Consider the following 16,209-nt stretch of genomic DNA (forward strand, 5'->3'; position numbering starts at 1 on the left):
GTTCTCTGGGTGGGGTTGACATGGTTCTTGAAGTCTCTTTAATCTAAAGGTCCTTCTCTCACTTATGTGTCTCATACACTGGGTCATTTGTCCTTCTTGTTGGTGGTGTTATTAAGTGCTGTGAAGTTGATTCCAACTCAGAACAATTCTGTATGGGGTTTCTGAGGAGCAACTGGTGGGTTTGAACTGCTGGCCATTTGTTCACAGTCCAGTGCTTACCCTGCCGTGCCACAACGTTTGCATATTCTGGACTTGGCCAATGGCATCTTACTGTATCATCTATTACATTTCTTCATCTACTGTACTTCCTGCCAAGTAGGATTTAGATCTAAATGTCTGATTAGATTCATGTTTGACGTTTTTTTTGTAACTTCTGCCTAGGTGGTTTTGTCTACTTCCTATTGCATCACATCAGGAAATATGTAATATCGCTTCATAGCCCCTCTTCATGTGATGTTAAGATTGATCAGTGGGTTCCAGAGTTGCCAGTCTAATTTATATATTTTCCCACCATCTTGTCACTTAGAGATTTTAGCAGCCATTTTTTTGGAACAATATATTGTTGTTATTTTATTAGAATTGAAAAATAGTGTTATTTTCATCTTATCACCTGCCTACATTTATTAGCTGTAATTCTTCTCTAAAGAACTTTCCTTCATTAAATATTTGACTACTGAATTGTAGTATAGTTTTTCAGTAAAAAGCAAGACATATGTTGGTATGGGCTGAATTGTGTCTCCCAAAAGGTTATATTAAAGTCCTAATCAGGGTCACTATGTGTCAGAACTGACTTGACGGCATTTCACAACAACAACAACAAATCTCAGGATTTGTGTGACCCTGTCTATTATCAGTTAAATCTGGTTGCGTTCTAACCTTAGTCCCTTCTGAATTGTTAACCTCAAAGTCAGCAATTCGAAACTACTGTTCCATGGGAGAAAGATGAGGTTTTCTGCTCCTGTAAAGATTTACAGCCTAGGAAACCCTATGCAGGGTCACTATGAGTGGGAACCGACCCAAGGTACATCACTACCAGCAGCAGCAACACCACCAGGAGCCACCAGAAACTGAGAGAGAAGTATGTAACATCTCTCTAAAAGCGCTTAGAAAGAATCTACACAACCAGTATCCTAGTTTGGACATCCAGCCTCCAGAACTGTAAGACAACAAACTTCTATTATTTACTGCTGCCCTGGTATGGCACTATAGGATCAGCATTGGACTGTGAACCACAGATCGACAGTTCAAATCCACCAGCTGCTCCTCAGAAACCCTATGCAGGGTCACTATGAATCTAAACCAACTCAGCAGTACTTAACAATAACAACAACAAACCACTCTTTGGTATTTTCCCCTAGGGACTAAGACATACGTTTGTTTCTCTTCCTGTGTTTTCTAGTTTTCAGAATAACAAATTAGTTCCCTCTCATTCTCCAAAGGTGATCAATGGGTTGAGATCTTTTTCAATTGTCATATGAACGCATGACTTTAACATTTTTAATTACTATTCAATACATTTCAGTTATTATCTTTTTGTTGCCCACAACTGTCCCTTCCTTGCCCCAGAGGGAACTCCTTGAATTTAGCTTCTATGATCTAAATGATTTAAAGCCAAAATAAAGCACATTTTAATATATGTTTTCTTAAAATTGGTGAGTAAAAAACATTGGACCTGTCTTAGTTTATATTTGAGGAGCCATGGTGGTGCTGTAGGATAAGCTCTGTGCTGTTAGCTGCAAGGTGGGCAGTTCAAACCCACCAGCCACTCCTCAGAAAAGATAATGTTGATTGCTCCTATAGAAATTTACAGCCTTGGAAACCTTATATAGGACTACCATAAGTCCAGATGTACTGATTTTGGTGGGACAATGCAGGAACCATCATGGCACAGTGGTTAAGCACACTGAAAGATCTGTGGTTCAAACCTATCAACCACACTCCTTGAGAAAGATGTTTAAGTCTGCTTCAACAAAAAATTGCTGTTGTTAAGTGCCATCAAGTTGGTTCCAACTCATAGCGACCCTGTATAGCATTTCTGAGGAGCAGCTGGTGAGCTTGAACTGCCGACTTTTAGGTTCAAACTGACCTTGCAGTCCAGCGCATCAACCTGAAACATTACACCAGGACTTCAACAAAGATTACAGCCTTAGAAACCCTGTGGAACAGTTCTACTGTGTCTTATAGGATTAGTGTTAGTCAGAATCAAGTTGACGGCACACAACAACAACAAGGTTATATTTATGAGATAAATCAAGAAGTATTGCTATTAGGGTTTCAGTTCATACATGCACTGTTTTATTCCAAACTAAACGTGTTTAAACATGAATCTACCATCAGTGGATGGCTGCAGACAAGTTCTCTCAGTAATACACTTGTCTTAGTCTCCTTAAGGTGCCTCCCCCCCCCCAAAAAAAAAGGATAGTTTTGGACCATGAAAAATGATTTTGAGGTTAAGGCTAATATCAAAATAAAAAATAAAAAACTCGTGTGAACATCTTCCCAAGTCACTGAAGAATTACAAGTTCATGGGAATACTACCTGTGGTGCTGGAGGAGCCGCACTGGACTCCAAGCCACAGGTCAGCAGTTCAAACCCAAAATAGGACCATTCTGAGTTGGAACCCACTGACGGCACTAACAACAACAACCCCACGTGAAACAAGTGTTTCAATGGATTCAACATTTTAAGGAAGTTTGGAAAGACCTCATAGATGGACTCAAGGAAGACAGACCAGCTCAGAAGGTTATTTTGGAGGATCCCCAACAAGTCCTGGTGTGCTGTTGTTAGATAAGCACTAAAACACAAGGTTGGTTTGAACTTCAAGGTCAGTGGTTCAAACTCACCAGCTGCCCCTTAGAAACCCTTTACTGGGTCGCCATGAGTTGAAACCAACTCAATGGGACTTAGTAATAACAACAACACATTTTAAGTGATTTTTCTCAGAGGTCACAGGATCTTCATGGGATTTATAAAGAAGAAGTTTTAAGGAAATTGAAAACTGTATTTGTGAGAAAAAGGCCAGGAAAGTTGCACCAAGGAATGTTTTTCCCATTACAACAATGTACCTGCACAGTCTTCAAGGATAGTAAGGACTGTCCTATGAAAATTTCATTTGGAAACCTTACCCTACCCATCCTACAGTCCTGATCTTGCCCCTTCCAACTTCTTTTGGTTCCCATATTTTATAGATCATTTCAAAAGAACATAATTTCAGTCCCTTAAGGATGCCCAAATTGCTATTTTGATGTAAATCAAAGATCCAAGAATTCCTGGTGTGCTGTTGTAGGATAAGCACTGGGCTGCTAACTGCAAGTCTGGCAGTTCAAACCCACCATTTACTCATTGAAAAATTTATACAGAGTTGCTGTGAGTCAGAACCGACTAGATGACACTTAACAACAACAACTGAAAAATGATCACAGAATTCTTGGGAAGGAAGACTAGCGAGATTGAAAATCACCTTCGGAAGTGTATAGACCTAGATGGAGGATATGTTGAGAAACAATAGCTTCACTTTTTGATCAGTTTTGTTTAATAAAGGTGTCTGTGGTTTGGTAACAATGCTGTTTGACATATCATCATAGTATGCCTCTCTAAAGGACCTACATATTTTCCTTTCTATTAAATTTAAGCATGGAAAATGCAACTATTTATCTGTAGCATCGAGAACCATATACGACCTCTAATTTAAACTTTTCAGGCTGCTAACCTCAAGGCCAGCAGTTCAAAACTACCGGCCATTCCATGGGAGAAAGATGAGGCTTTCTGCTCCTGTAAAGATTTACAGCTTCGGAAACACTATACAGGGTCTCTATGAGTTGGAACCGATTCCACAGCACACAGCCACCTGTATATCAAGGAGTTTTGGTGTAGTGCTGTAGGATAAGTACTGAACTGCTAACCACTAGATTGGTGGCTCAAACCCACCAACTGCTCCTTGGAAATTCTATACAGAGACACCATGAGTGGGAACTGACTTGGCACTTAGCAATAACATATATCAAGTACTTTCTGTGCTAATTGTTTTGTGTTTATTGTCTCTTTTTCAGTTCCTCCGTTCAGGTTGGTGAATTTTCATTCAGCATTTTAAAATTAAGTATCCTTTTAATGAGCCAGATCCTATGATGATACTGAGGATGTAACAGTGGAAAAGCCAGATATAGTCCTTATCATCATGCTTCCAGACAAGTGGAAAGAAAACAATGAATTTAAAAAAATCACCCTCTAAAACGTACGATCACAACCGTGACATAAAGAGAAAGATAAGGTGCCATGTGTATAACTGAGGGATTTGACTTAGGAAAGTTGGGGCCTGAAGAAATGGCATGTAGGCTGAGACTTGCAATATAATGTAGAGTTTACCAGGCAAAGAAAGGGAAAGAAAATGTTTTCAGGAAGCATAAGCAGAAAGTGTAACATGTTAGGAGGAGCAAATTCGAGGGTCAGACAGAGGCTGAAGGGAGACCAAGTGAGCCGAGTGAAATAAGGCTGGCAAGGAAGCCAGAGAAGAGACCCATGGAGTCCTCAAGACATTTGCCCACACTCTCACAGGTGGTTAGATATTGGAGCTAAAAATCAAAGTGTAGTAGACAGAATTATGTTGTTGTTGTTGTCCACTCTCATTGAATCATGGTCCCCCGTGTATGCCCATGTCCTAATTCCTAGAACCTGTGAATATGTTAGGTTACATGTTGTTAAGTGTCATTGAGTTGGTTCCAACTCATAGCAAGCCTGTATAGGGTTTTCAAGGAGCAGGGCAGGTTTGCACCACTGATTTTGCAGTTAGCAGTCCAGCGCTTATCCTACAGCAACATACCAAGACCCCATGGCAAAGTGGAATTAAGATAGCAGGTGGAATTAAGATTGTTGCTAACTAGCTGACCTTAAAATAAGTGTATAACCTGGATTATCAGGGCTTGAGGAATGTAATCACAAGGGCCTTTAAATGTGGACGAGGGAAGCAGACAAGTCAGAATGTCATGAAGTGAGAAAGACACGACCTGTTGTTGTTGGCTTTGAAGATGGAAGGATGAGGGCCATGAGCCAAGGAATGGAGGTACCTCTAGAATCAGGAAAGACCATGGAGAAAGACTCTACTCTAGAACCTTCAGAAAGGAACCTCTGCCCTGCCAATACCTTGATTTTAGCACAGAGAGGTCCATTTTAGACTTCTCAACTACAGAACCTACAAAGACAGTTTGTGTTATTTTAAGTTACTAAGTCTGTGGTAATTTATTACAGCAGCAACAGGAAACAAATACACAAACTAAGTCTAATTGACTCCCGAGCCCCTTGTGCTAGACATCAACTGTTGGATGTGCTAAACTAGGAATTGTAAGTATTAAACTCTAGTCTTTAATATCATTTTGAGTCTAAGGTTCTTCAAATATCATTTCCAAATCATATAGCAAAGGGTATAATTTTTTTTGCATATGCCTCTTATGTGAGTTTTTGAAAGGATGTGGTTATATCCTTTGACATCAGAGGGGAAGCTCTGCAATGCTGACTGAACCTTGATAGAAAGATAAGGTTGGAGGCAAGTTGTCTTTGAACAACTCTCTAAAACCAACCGCCTCCCCATCACATCACATTCCTTGTCCAGAAGTTCTTTCCTCTGGCTGTGCAAAGTGGTGATGCCCAAGGCGCATCACTTGTCAAGAATCGGATCATGAACAACTTTGTTCTCCTGGAAGAACAGCTCATCAAGAAATCCCAGCAAAAGAGAAGAACATCTCCCTCGAACTTTAAAGTCCGCTTCTTTGTTTTAACCAAAACCAGTCTGGCCTATTTTGAGGACCGCCATGGGGTATGTGAGACTTTGTTTGGTCTTTCTCTGAATAGTATTTTATATTTGGACTGGGATGACTTATAAAGATGCACATGGAATAAAATAGAAAACAGGCAACACAAACATGCTGATTATAACAATCTAAAAAGTACAATTAATCAAATAGAGTGTAGCAGAGAGCCAAGAGGTGAGGTGGTTGTAATAGATTATTTCAGTTCTGAAAACTATAGAGCTATACATTTGTAGTCATCAGCTTTTCTTTTTTTCCTGCAAGGCAGAGTTTAGTTTTAAAATTATAATGATAATATACATAGCAAAGGTTTTGATTGGATAGAACTCAAACTTTGTTTGAAATACACTTCGTACTATAGGATACAGATCAATGGAATCTTAGCATTTGAACCATCTCTCATACTTTTGCATAGATGGTCAGGAGGGACCAGTTGCTGGAAAGGGATATCATGTTTGGTAAGGCAGAGGGTCAGAGAAAAAGAGGAAGACCCCCAACGAGTGGATTGGCAAAATGGCAGCATCAATGGGCTCAGGCATGCCAATAGTTGTGAGGTTAGCCCAGTACTGGGCAGTGTTTCGTTCTGTTATACATAGGGCTGCTATGAGTTGGTACCAACTCAATGGCACCTAACAACAACAAGAGATGATGTCCTGGTGTGGCACTGTAAGATAAGCACTGGACTGCTAACTGCAAGGTTGGCAGTTCAAATCCATCGATGGCTCCTCAGAAATCTTTTACAGGGTCTGTACCTGTAAGAACTAACTTGACAGCACTTTACAACAAAAACAGCAGAGGAAACTGGTATCTGGAATGGTCCTGTGATAGGTCTAGAGACACAGAGCTCTTGGGTAATTTTCCCACTGTTTCACAGCAAGTTAGGTGGTGGAGCCAGAATTCACACTATAGTAGATAGATTCGCTGTTTTGATTCAGTTCACTCATTTAACTCAATGGTCATCTTTCACCTGGCAACTTGGACTAATACTCTCTGGGCATTTAGTTTAGTAAAATGTGGCCTCAAATTTGCCAGGCACAACAGTAAACCCCTTAAGCCCTTGTAAAGCTTCCCAGGAGGCTAGTATTAGCAAACAAAAAGTGACTTGTAGTGCAGACCAGCAATTCTTATCCATAGGTAACTGTTTAGTTAGGCCAATCTTTTTGTATATCTAACGTACGCTCATATTTCAAAATAACAAGTGCAACATAAATAATCATAGCAGTAAAGTAGGTAGTTGCATAAATAACACTCTGGGTGAGAGATCAAGAGACCAAACTCTACTTCTCACTAGGTAATGGAGCCTGAGCCAAAGTCTCCACCTTACTAGCCTCAGGTTCATTCTTTATAAAATGAAAAGACTATAAATAATGACCTACAAGCTCCCTTCCTTCTTCAAAAATTCTTTGGTTCAATGAAGGGATGTTTATTTAGCACATCTCAGCAATTTATCAGTATATGTTTAATCTCTTACTTTACCATATATTACTGTTGTTGTTGCTAAGTGCCTTTGAGATGGTTCTAACTCATAGCAGCCCTGTACAGGATTTCCAAGAAGCGGCTGGTAAGCTTGCACTACTGACCTTGTCATCCAAACCAACATTGCAATCCAGCACATAAACTTACAGTGCCACACAAAAAGCACACATGTTTTATCTGCCCGTTTTTAAGGGAGTCAGTGAAGTGCTTTTCCCCTTTATTTTACTGAAGGAGAAATAATATTTAAAAAATAATATTATATTATTAATACAAATATATTATGTTAATAAAATAATACATTTTTAAATGCTTGATCAGTTGCTCTGATTCTTGGCCAGGATCCGCTTAGTAGGTTTGCAGGCAGGAATGTGGGGTCTTTGAGAGGCAGGCTTTAAAGCATTCAGTGAAATGGACTCCTGAATAAGGCCAGATCATTAATTAAATGAACACTTTTGAGTACTAGATAAGATAATATTGCCTACTTTTTAGAGGAGATTAGATTTGCTCTTCTTCTTAGCACAAAACTTTCAGTAGACTGACACAAGCCATTCAGTACACTCTCGTTGTTAATAGTTAACCAGTTAATCAGAAGTTACTGATTATGTTTAAGGCCCCTTTGATGTTGTTGTTGTTAAGTGTCATCGAGTTGATTCTGACTTATAGCCACCCTGTATAGAGTATCTGAGGAGAAGCTGGTGAGTTTGAACTACTGACCTTGTGGCTCAAACCAGCCTTATGTCAAGTGTTTATCCTACAGCACCACACCAGGACTCCTTTGATAGGTGCTCAATAAATATTTGTTGACTAAATTAATATAGGGTCGGTAGCCAACTTTTGAACTTAGCCAATTCCACATATAACCCAAATCAAACCAAACCCACTGCTGTCAAGTCAATTCCAACTCATAGAGATCCTATAGGACAAAGCAGAACTGCCCCACAGTGTTTCCAAGGCTGTCTTCTCTACAGGATCATACCACCACATCTTTCTCTCTTTCTGCCTTGGTAAACAGCTGAGCATTTTAACCACTGCACCACCTGGGCTCCTTGATCTAACACATAGAGCTGTTAAATCACATGGAGTTGGTCAATTTTTCTCATATTGCAGCTGGGGTATTTAAACTTCTTGTTCCATACTGAAAGTATTGTTGCCTTTAAACATTTTTTTCAAAGTCCATTTTATAGTTCTCACCATGTTTTCCCCCTGATTCAACATTTCATCATCACATAATGTTAATTCCTGAGCAGCATAGCTGTGAACTGCCCTGTTGTGAATTCAGTATAGCACTATTTGTAAATAACCACTAGTCAAATGGTCTGGATTCAGAATTTGCTTGGCTTTAATTTTTTTCTAGACAATGTTGTGAAATCATTCTGCTTCAGATGAGCAGTAGGAAAAATTCCAATATAATTCATTCTTTGTGGGTATGAGTGAACCCTGGGATAAAATAGCTGAAGTTTCCATGTGGGATATATATTTCTTTTGTCTCGAATGCCTATAGTTTATATTTATAAACAACTATTTATAAAGCATTTCTCTAAATATTATAGACATGTACTGGTCAGAAATGTATTCAAGGTCACTGAGAAAGGATAAATGGGTTATTGCTATTCATGTCCTATTAATCTCCCATTGTTGAGAATCATTGATTTATACCCAGAATTGTATTGTGTATTCCCTGTAAATAACAGCATTATGTTTATGAGAAGAAGCTTATTATTATTAAATTAAACTCTCTGTCTTCTTATCTGTAAAATGGGTGATAACACCCGCTTCATGGTTAATGGTAACGTTAAAGAGAGATAATATATTTAGGCTGAATGATTTGAAGTTACCATTTTGTAGATAAAAATTAGTTAGAGGCAATTTCATGTTGTTCAACTTAATATATAAATTAATAGCCAAGTCTTGTTATTCATGGTAATTCTGTTCTGTGAAATCACTGTGAACACTGAATTGGTGATCAACTCTAACTCAGACCTGAGTGAAGCTTATCTAACAAACATTTTCTCCATAAGGCACATGGCAAAATTCTTGCGTTTGTTGTTGTTAAGTTGTTAAGTGCCAACGCGTTGGTTCCGACCCACAGCAACCCTGTATAGGGTTTCCAAGGAGCAGCTGGTGAGCTTGAACTCCCGATTGCAGTTCAAACAGCTTTGCAGTCTGGCGCATTAACCCACAGCACTACACCAACACTTATGGGCCATTTTAAACAGCAAAACCACCAGCAAAAAGCACAAGACTGCAGAAACATGGTACACTAAATATTCCATGAGAAGGATACTTGTTGGTATTATGAAGGTTGAAACCAAAAGGCAGCACATCACGTTGCTCAGTTTCAGCTGAGACTCTGCACGATGAGTAACTCAAAATTTTCATTGCTCACCGTGTGTCTACAAAAGTATTTGCAAATCTAGATTTTGGAATTATAAATAAGTGTTAGCAAATCAGTGAATTTACAAATATGGGATGCATGAGTAACAAGGATATACTGTACTTAATCTAGGTCCTGTCGCCTAATAAGAAAGAGCCATTATTTGTATCATCTCTGAGAGGGTTGGCACTAAGCTGGCATAATATATTCACTTTCAATTAAAGGGAGACATTAAAGCATTGTTGAAAAGGAAGCTAAAATGAGGGTCCTGGATTCCTTCTAGTCTGTGACTAGACATAAATTTGTGGGGAGACACATACATTACAAGCTGTGTGACGCGGGACTTCTTGGATTTTCACCTTCTTTCTCTTTTTGTCTGAAATTGTGTTTCTTGTAGTTTCACCATCATGTGATTTTATGACACTATATGAAAAATAACCCTTCTGCATACTCAAAAACAAATCCCATAATTCTGCAAGTCAAATATTTTTATTCTAACTTGTAATATCCACACCTATTGTCTTCACAGCACATAACAGCAACAATTGTCTTTATAGTGCTAATTGAAGGAGCCTCTTACTTTAGCCTGAGTATAATTCTGGTGTGATACCTGCTTCTCTTATTGAGATGTGCAAGTGTTTTCAGAGGGGCAGGAAGCCCCTTCATCTTGCTGGAAGAGTGGGCCAAAATAATCTCAAATAAACCCAAAAGAACAAGGAGTGGGCAGGTGGCAGCTTGCAGATGGGTGTGACTTCAGATGCTCCCCTCTGCTTGCCAGTTTTTTGCAAAATGGTCTTTGATGATTCATATTATTTAACAGGGGACAGTGAGAGGTAAAGGACCAGTGGTGTGCTGGTAAATGCTTAACAATCTCTGTGGTGATGGAAAGGGGATAGTTTTAGGAGCCCTTACATTGGTTGGCCAAGTGGCAGCATCGATGGACTCAAGCGTGGCAACAGTAGTGAGGTTGGCCCAGGATCGGGCAGTGTTTCATTCTGATGTGCATAGGTCACTTTGGGTCGGTACCGACTCGATGGCACCTAACAATAACAACAAACGTTTGCTGATTTCCCTGGTGTAACCACTCTTTGCTTTGAGCTTGCTAAGTGCCATTAAGTTGGTTCTGACTCACGGCAATCCTGCACAGGGTTTCCAAGGAGCAGCTGATGAGTTTGACCTGCTGGCCTTGAGGTTCAAACCAACCCTGTGGTCCAGTACTTATTCTGCAGTGCAGCACTCTACTATTTCAAAGAACTAATGTAACCTCTACTGGCTCACAATATTCTTCAACATTTTAGCAGATGGTTCTTGTGGGCAGTACAAGCCAAGTCCAGCATATTACTAGCATCTTAATGTAAATAATCCCTGGAGAAGTTGTTACCAACTATACTAGTGTGGCACTGTGGATTAGTGCGCCAGACTGAAAAGCTGTTTGAACTGCAAGGTTGGCGGTTCAAGCTCACCAGCTGCTCCTTGGAAACCCTACACAGGGTTGCTATGGGTCGGGATCGACTTGATGGCACTTAACAACAACAACATGCAACCTATAGATAGTCCTCAGCTTACAACGGGGCTTCATTCTGACAACAACTGCATCATAAGTCGGGTCTGATGCAAGTCAAATACCTCATTTAGAAAAATTAGTTTTCATTATTATTGTCTTTTATTATCAGTGTCTTTATAAATCCTATCTTTATTTGTCTTTGGGGGTTGGCACGAGAATGATAGCATCAGGAAAGTATATGCTGCAACATTGTAGGTAGTCCATATTACTACTGATTTGTTGTTGTTGCTGTTAGGTGCTATCAAGTCGGTTCTGACTCATAGCAACCCTGTACAGGGTCTCCAAGGAGTGGCTAGTGGATTTGAACTGACGACTTTGTGCTTCGCAGTCCAATGCTGATCCTATAGTCCCACACCAGAATATATTAAAATAGATGGACGGTCTGGTTTGGTTTGTTTGGTTTCGTTTGTTTGGTATGGTTTGTTGTAACTAGAATATGTCAAAAGTAAGAGCCCACCTGTACTTCACTGCACATTACTGATACCAGATCCGTTTCCGGGATAAAGAGAAACATAGGGCTCTGGCTTTTAAGAAAGTACAGGAATGAAACGGCATCATAGTTGGAGACAAGCATCATAGATTGGCAAGGCCAGTGTAGCCAACAAGAGCTGATCTCAAATCCAGTCTCTTTCTAGATATCAACCCCCCTGAATACTCTGATTTCCATCTGTTAAGTGAAGACCCAGTTTTAGGTACCTCAAAGAATGTTCAGTATTTCATGAGAAAAGTATGCTAAATTACTACTTAATGCTAATTACTACTTGGCACAGCTGTTATTGGGATCCCTGGTGGCACAGTGGGTTAACTGTTGGGCTGGTAACCCAAAGTCAGATGTTCAAACCCATGAGTTGCTGCACAAGAGAAAAATGTGACCGTCTGCTTCAGTAAACACTTACAGCTTTGGAAACCCTATGGAGCAATTTTACTGTGTTCTACAGGTGTGGCGCTGTGGGCTAAATGTGTCAGACTGCAAACTCGTTTGAACTGCAAAGTTGGTGGTTCAAGTTCACCAGCTGCTCCTTGGAAACCCTACACAGGGTCGCTATGGGTCAGAATCAACTCAACGGCACTTACCAACAACATAGGTACTCCTGGAGTCTTGGTGTGGTGCTGTGGGTTAATGTACCAGACTGCAAAGTCGTTTTGGTTCAAGCTCACCAGCCACTCCTCAGAAACCCTATACAAAGTTGCTATGGGTCTGAACCAACTCAATGGCACTTAACAATAACAATAGAGACTTCTGGTGTAGTGTTATAGGATCAGCACTAGACTGTGAACCACAAGGTCAGCAGTTCAAATCCACCAGCTGCTCCTTGGGAACCCTACAGAGGGTCATTATGAGTCTGAACTGACTCAATGGAACTTAATAACAACATAGGGTCACTATGAGTCAGAAGCAACTGGACATCAGTGGCTTTTGGGTTGGGTAAGACCATTCTTCAAGACCCTGGGTGGTCTAAATCGTTAAGATGCTCAACTGCTAACCAAAAGGTTGGAGGCACCTTAAAAAAAAAGGCTTGGTAATCCACTTCCAAAAAAAATCAGTCGTTGAAAATTCTATGTAGTACAATTTTACTTTGACACGCACGGGGCTGTAATTTTGCCTGAGTTTCTCCCTGATCTTCTGAAGCATCCTTGGGAGAAACGGAAAGTTGTTCCTAGTTTAATGACATTGTACTATAGGGTTGGGGTTTAATATGTTAGCCTTCAGATGGGCTTATTATGTGAATGGGACATTCAAACAGTCAGGTTCTCTATTGTAGCCAGTGTCCTGAGGAGGTTCATCCCTTTTGCCTTCAGTCTGATGTAACCGCAGAACCACCACTTAAGAACATTCTTCCATCCAAAATTAAAGCTGACAGATGTGGGAATGTTCCTTTCCCTTGCTTTGTTTTTAATACTGTTATTGTGTGCCACTGAATTGGTTCTGACTAGTAGTGACTCTATAGGACAAGGAATAACTGTCCTGTGGAATTTCCTAGATAGGGTAAGAACTGGATTGCTAACTACAAGATTGGCACTTCAAACCCATCAGCCACTCCATGAGAGAAAGATGAGGCTTCTGCTCCCATAAAGATTTACAGTCTCGGAAACCCTAGAAAGGTGGTTATGAGTTACAATTGTCTTAATGGCGGTGTTTTGCTTTGTTTTGTTTTAATTTTTATGAGAACAGATTGCCACATTTTGTTCGCTTCTGGAACTTCTGATGGGTTTGAAGCACCAGCTTTTGGGTTACCAGCCAAGCATTTGCTTAACCATTACACCTTTCTTTGTTTAAGAAACATTACTGAGCAGTTAAAAACACAGCAGGTGCCAGACAGATCTGGGTCAAAGACTTGCTCCACTACACTAGAGCTGTGTGGCTCAATGCTAAATAACCTCAAAAAAAAATGCATTTGAAAATACATTTGAATTATGGTATTGATAAAGAATCTTGAAAATACCATGGACTACCAGAAAAACAAACAAATCTGCTTTGGAAGAAATAGTTAGAATGCTTCTTAAAACCAATGATATCGAAACTTTGTCTCTCATACATTGCACATATTGTCAAAGGGGTCCCATGCCTGGAGAAGGAAGAGTGGAGGGTCTTAAAAAAAGAGGAAGACCCCTAATACATTGATTGATACCATAATAGCAACAGTGGGCTCAAGTCTAACAATTGTACTATAGGGTTGGGGTTTAATATGTTAGCCTTCAGATGGGCTTACTATGTGAATGCGACATTCAAACAGTCAGGTTCTCTACTGTAGCCAGTGCAGGAGCCCCCAAGGTTGGGTTCTGTTTGGGATGGGGTGGCTATAAGTCAGAGCCTACTCAATGGCCCATAACATCAACCTCTAAAAAGAACCCCAGGTGGCATCATGAGTTAAGCTTAGGACTGCTAACCACAAAGTGAGTGGCTCAAACCCATAAGGTGCTCTGCAGGAGAAAGATAGAGTGATCTGCTGCCGTAAAGATCTGTAGTGTTAGAAACCTTCTGGAGCAGTTCTACTCTGTCCTAAATGATCTCTGAGTTGGAATCATATGAGAGGGAATTGTTGTTGTTGTTGTTGTTAAGTGCTGCTGAGTCAGTTCCGACCCATAGCGACCCTGTATAGGGTTTCTGAGGAGCAGCTGGTGAGCTTGAATCGCCGACGTTGCAGTTTAAATAACTTTGCAGTCTAGCGCAGTAACCCACAGTGCCACACCAGGACTCCAAGAGAGGCGATGGTTACCTCTAAATATCTCTACATTTTCTAAGCTGAGTAAACATTGTTTCTTGATATTATTTCCCTTTAATGTGATGGAGGTTGCCATTTTTAATAATTATAATAACTAACAACTACTGCTCACGTAAGAAACTCCGATCGCATAGTGGTTCCCGGTCAGGCTGCTAACCTCAAGGTCAGCAGTTTGAAACTGCCAGTAGTACCACTGGAGAAAGATGAGACATTCTGCTTCCATATAGATTTACAGCCTCGGAAGCCCTACACAGGGCTGCTATGAGTCTGAACCCACTCCGTGGCTCATAACCACTACCACTGAGCACTCACTATGTGTCAGACACTATGTGTGAATCATCTTATTTAATCCTTACAAAGACTACTTTCCATAGTATTGATTCTAACTCATGGTGACCCCATGTGTGTCAAAGCCAAATTTTCTCCATAGTGTTTTTAGTGTCTGATTTTTGGGAAGTCTGTCACCAGGCCTTTCTTCCACAACATTTCTGGGTGGACTTGAACCTTCGATTTTTCATATTAATGGTTTGCACCACCTCTCCTTGTTGTTAAGTGCCATCAAGTCATAGTGACCTTGTATAGGGCTTCTAAGGAGATGCTGATGAGTTTGAACTGCCGACCTCATTATTAGCAGCCAAGTGCTTATCCTACAGTGCCATACCAGGACTCCACTTAGGGATTCCTAATTCTTACAACCAACCTGAAAGTTAGAAACTATAATCACCCCAATTTACAGGAAAGGAAACTTAGGCAAAGAGAGTTTAAGTAACTTGCTTGAGGTTCCATATGTCACAGAGCCTATTCAGCCTCCCTAGTAAATGGCGTTTATTATTATTATTATTAGCAGTTGTTATGCATACATAATGCGGATTCCACAGTGCCTAGGAGAGAATGTTCATGGCTCTCTTGCTCTGAAGTTCTCAATGTAAAGAGCAGTCTTGAAAATCACACATTTTGCCAAGAGGGTCTTCCCCAGTGAGGGATGTCATGAGCCCCATCTTGCTTTCCAATAATTTCAAGAAGCTCCAGTATGTCTCTAGAAAGAAATGAAAACCTTGGCAGCCTTTGCTGCTGAGAATCTGTCCATTTCTGTTTACTCCCTGCACCCTCCCCTCTCCATTATCCACATAGCAGTCAGAGTGAGCTTTTCAAACGGGAGGTGGGGGGGGGGGAGCTGACATGTCGCCCTCAGAGACTGTCCCCACTGCCCTGAGGGTGGACTCCAGAGTGACTACTTGGTTTCCTTTGTCTCAGCTGGTACCCCTCCTCCCACCACTCTGGTTTCCAGCAACACCATGCTTACTTCAATCTTAAGGTCTTATTTTAAATGCCACTTGTTTAAGAGACGCCTTCTTCGATGTCTATAAACTAAGTCATCTCGTGTTGTGCCTTGCCATGCAACATGTACCTTTTCTTCCAGCACATAACTAAGTTGTAATTGCCATTCGTTAATGGCATTATTTTATTAATGTCATACACACAGAGTGTCAGACCACATTAGACTGTAAGTCTCATAAGAGCAAGCAACCATGGAGACAACCAGTTTGCTAAAGACGGCATCACCAGTGTCTAGGACAGTGCCTGGCACAGTCTACTCACTCAGTAATTTGTGGAAGGAAGCAGGGAGGTGAGAGGAAAGAGAAGAATGTGATGTATTTACACATCTAGTTGGAGAGGTGAGAGTTATACAAGTGAACCCCTAACCAAACAAGGTTCAATACCTAATGAGTAGAAAACAAAGGACTTAAAATGTTTTTTGCCTAAGTTGCTCCA

General features: G+C 40.5%; 1 protein-coding gene across 1 annotated transcript in view; it reads left to right on the plus strand.

Moving 5' to 3' along the window:
- The first annotated feature begins 5,594 nt into the window (after positions 1-5,594).
- The window catches only part of ITK (IL2-inducible T-cell kinase), a 97,308-nt gene continuing 86,693 nt past the window's right edge, over positions 5,595-16,209 (plus strand). Inside the window, exon 1 of the mRNA XM_006863923.1 lies at positions 5,595-5,806. Within this exon, the coding sequence (XP_006863985.1) occupies positions 5,669-5,806 (138 nt within the window). The 5' untranslated portion in view covers positions 5,595-5,668. The remainder of the gene's footprint in view (positions 5,807-16,209) is intronic.

The sequence above is a fragment of the Chrysochloris asiatica genome, unplaced genomic scaffold, assembly GCF_000296735.1.
Source record: "Chrysochloris asiatica unplaced genomic scaffold, ChrAsi1.0 scaffold00057, whole genome shotgun sequence".
In the NCBI taxonomy this organism is placed as follows: domain Eukaryota; kingdom Metazoa; phylum Chordata; class Mammalia; order Afrosoricida; family Chrysochloridae; genus Chrysochloris; species Chrysochloris asiatica.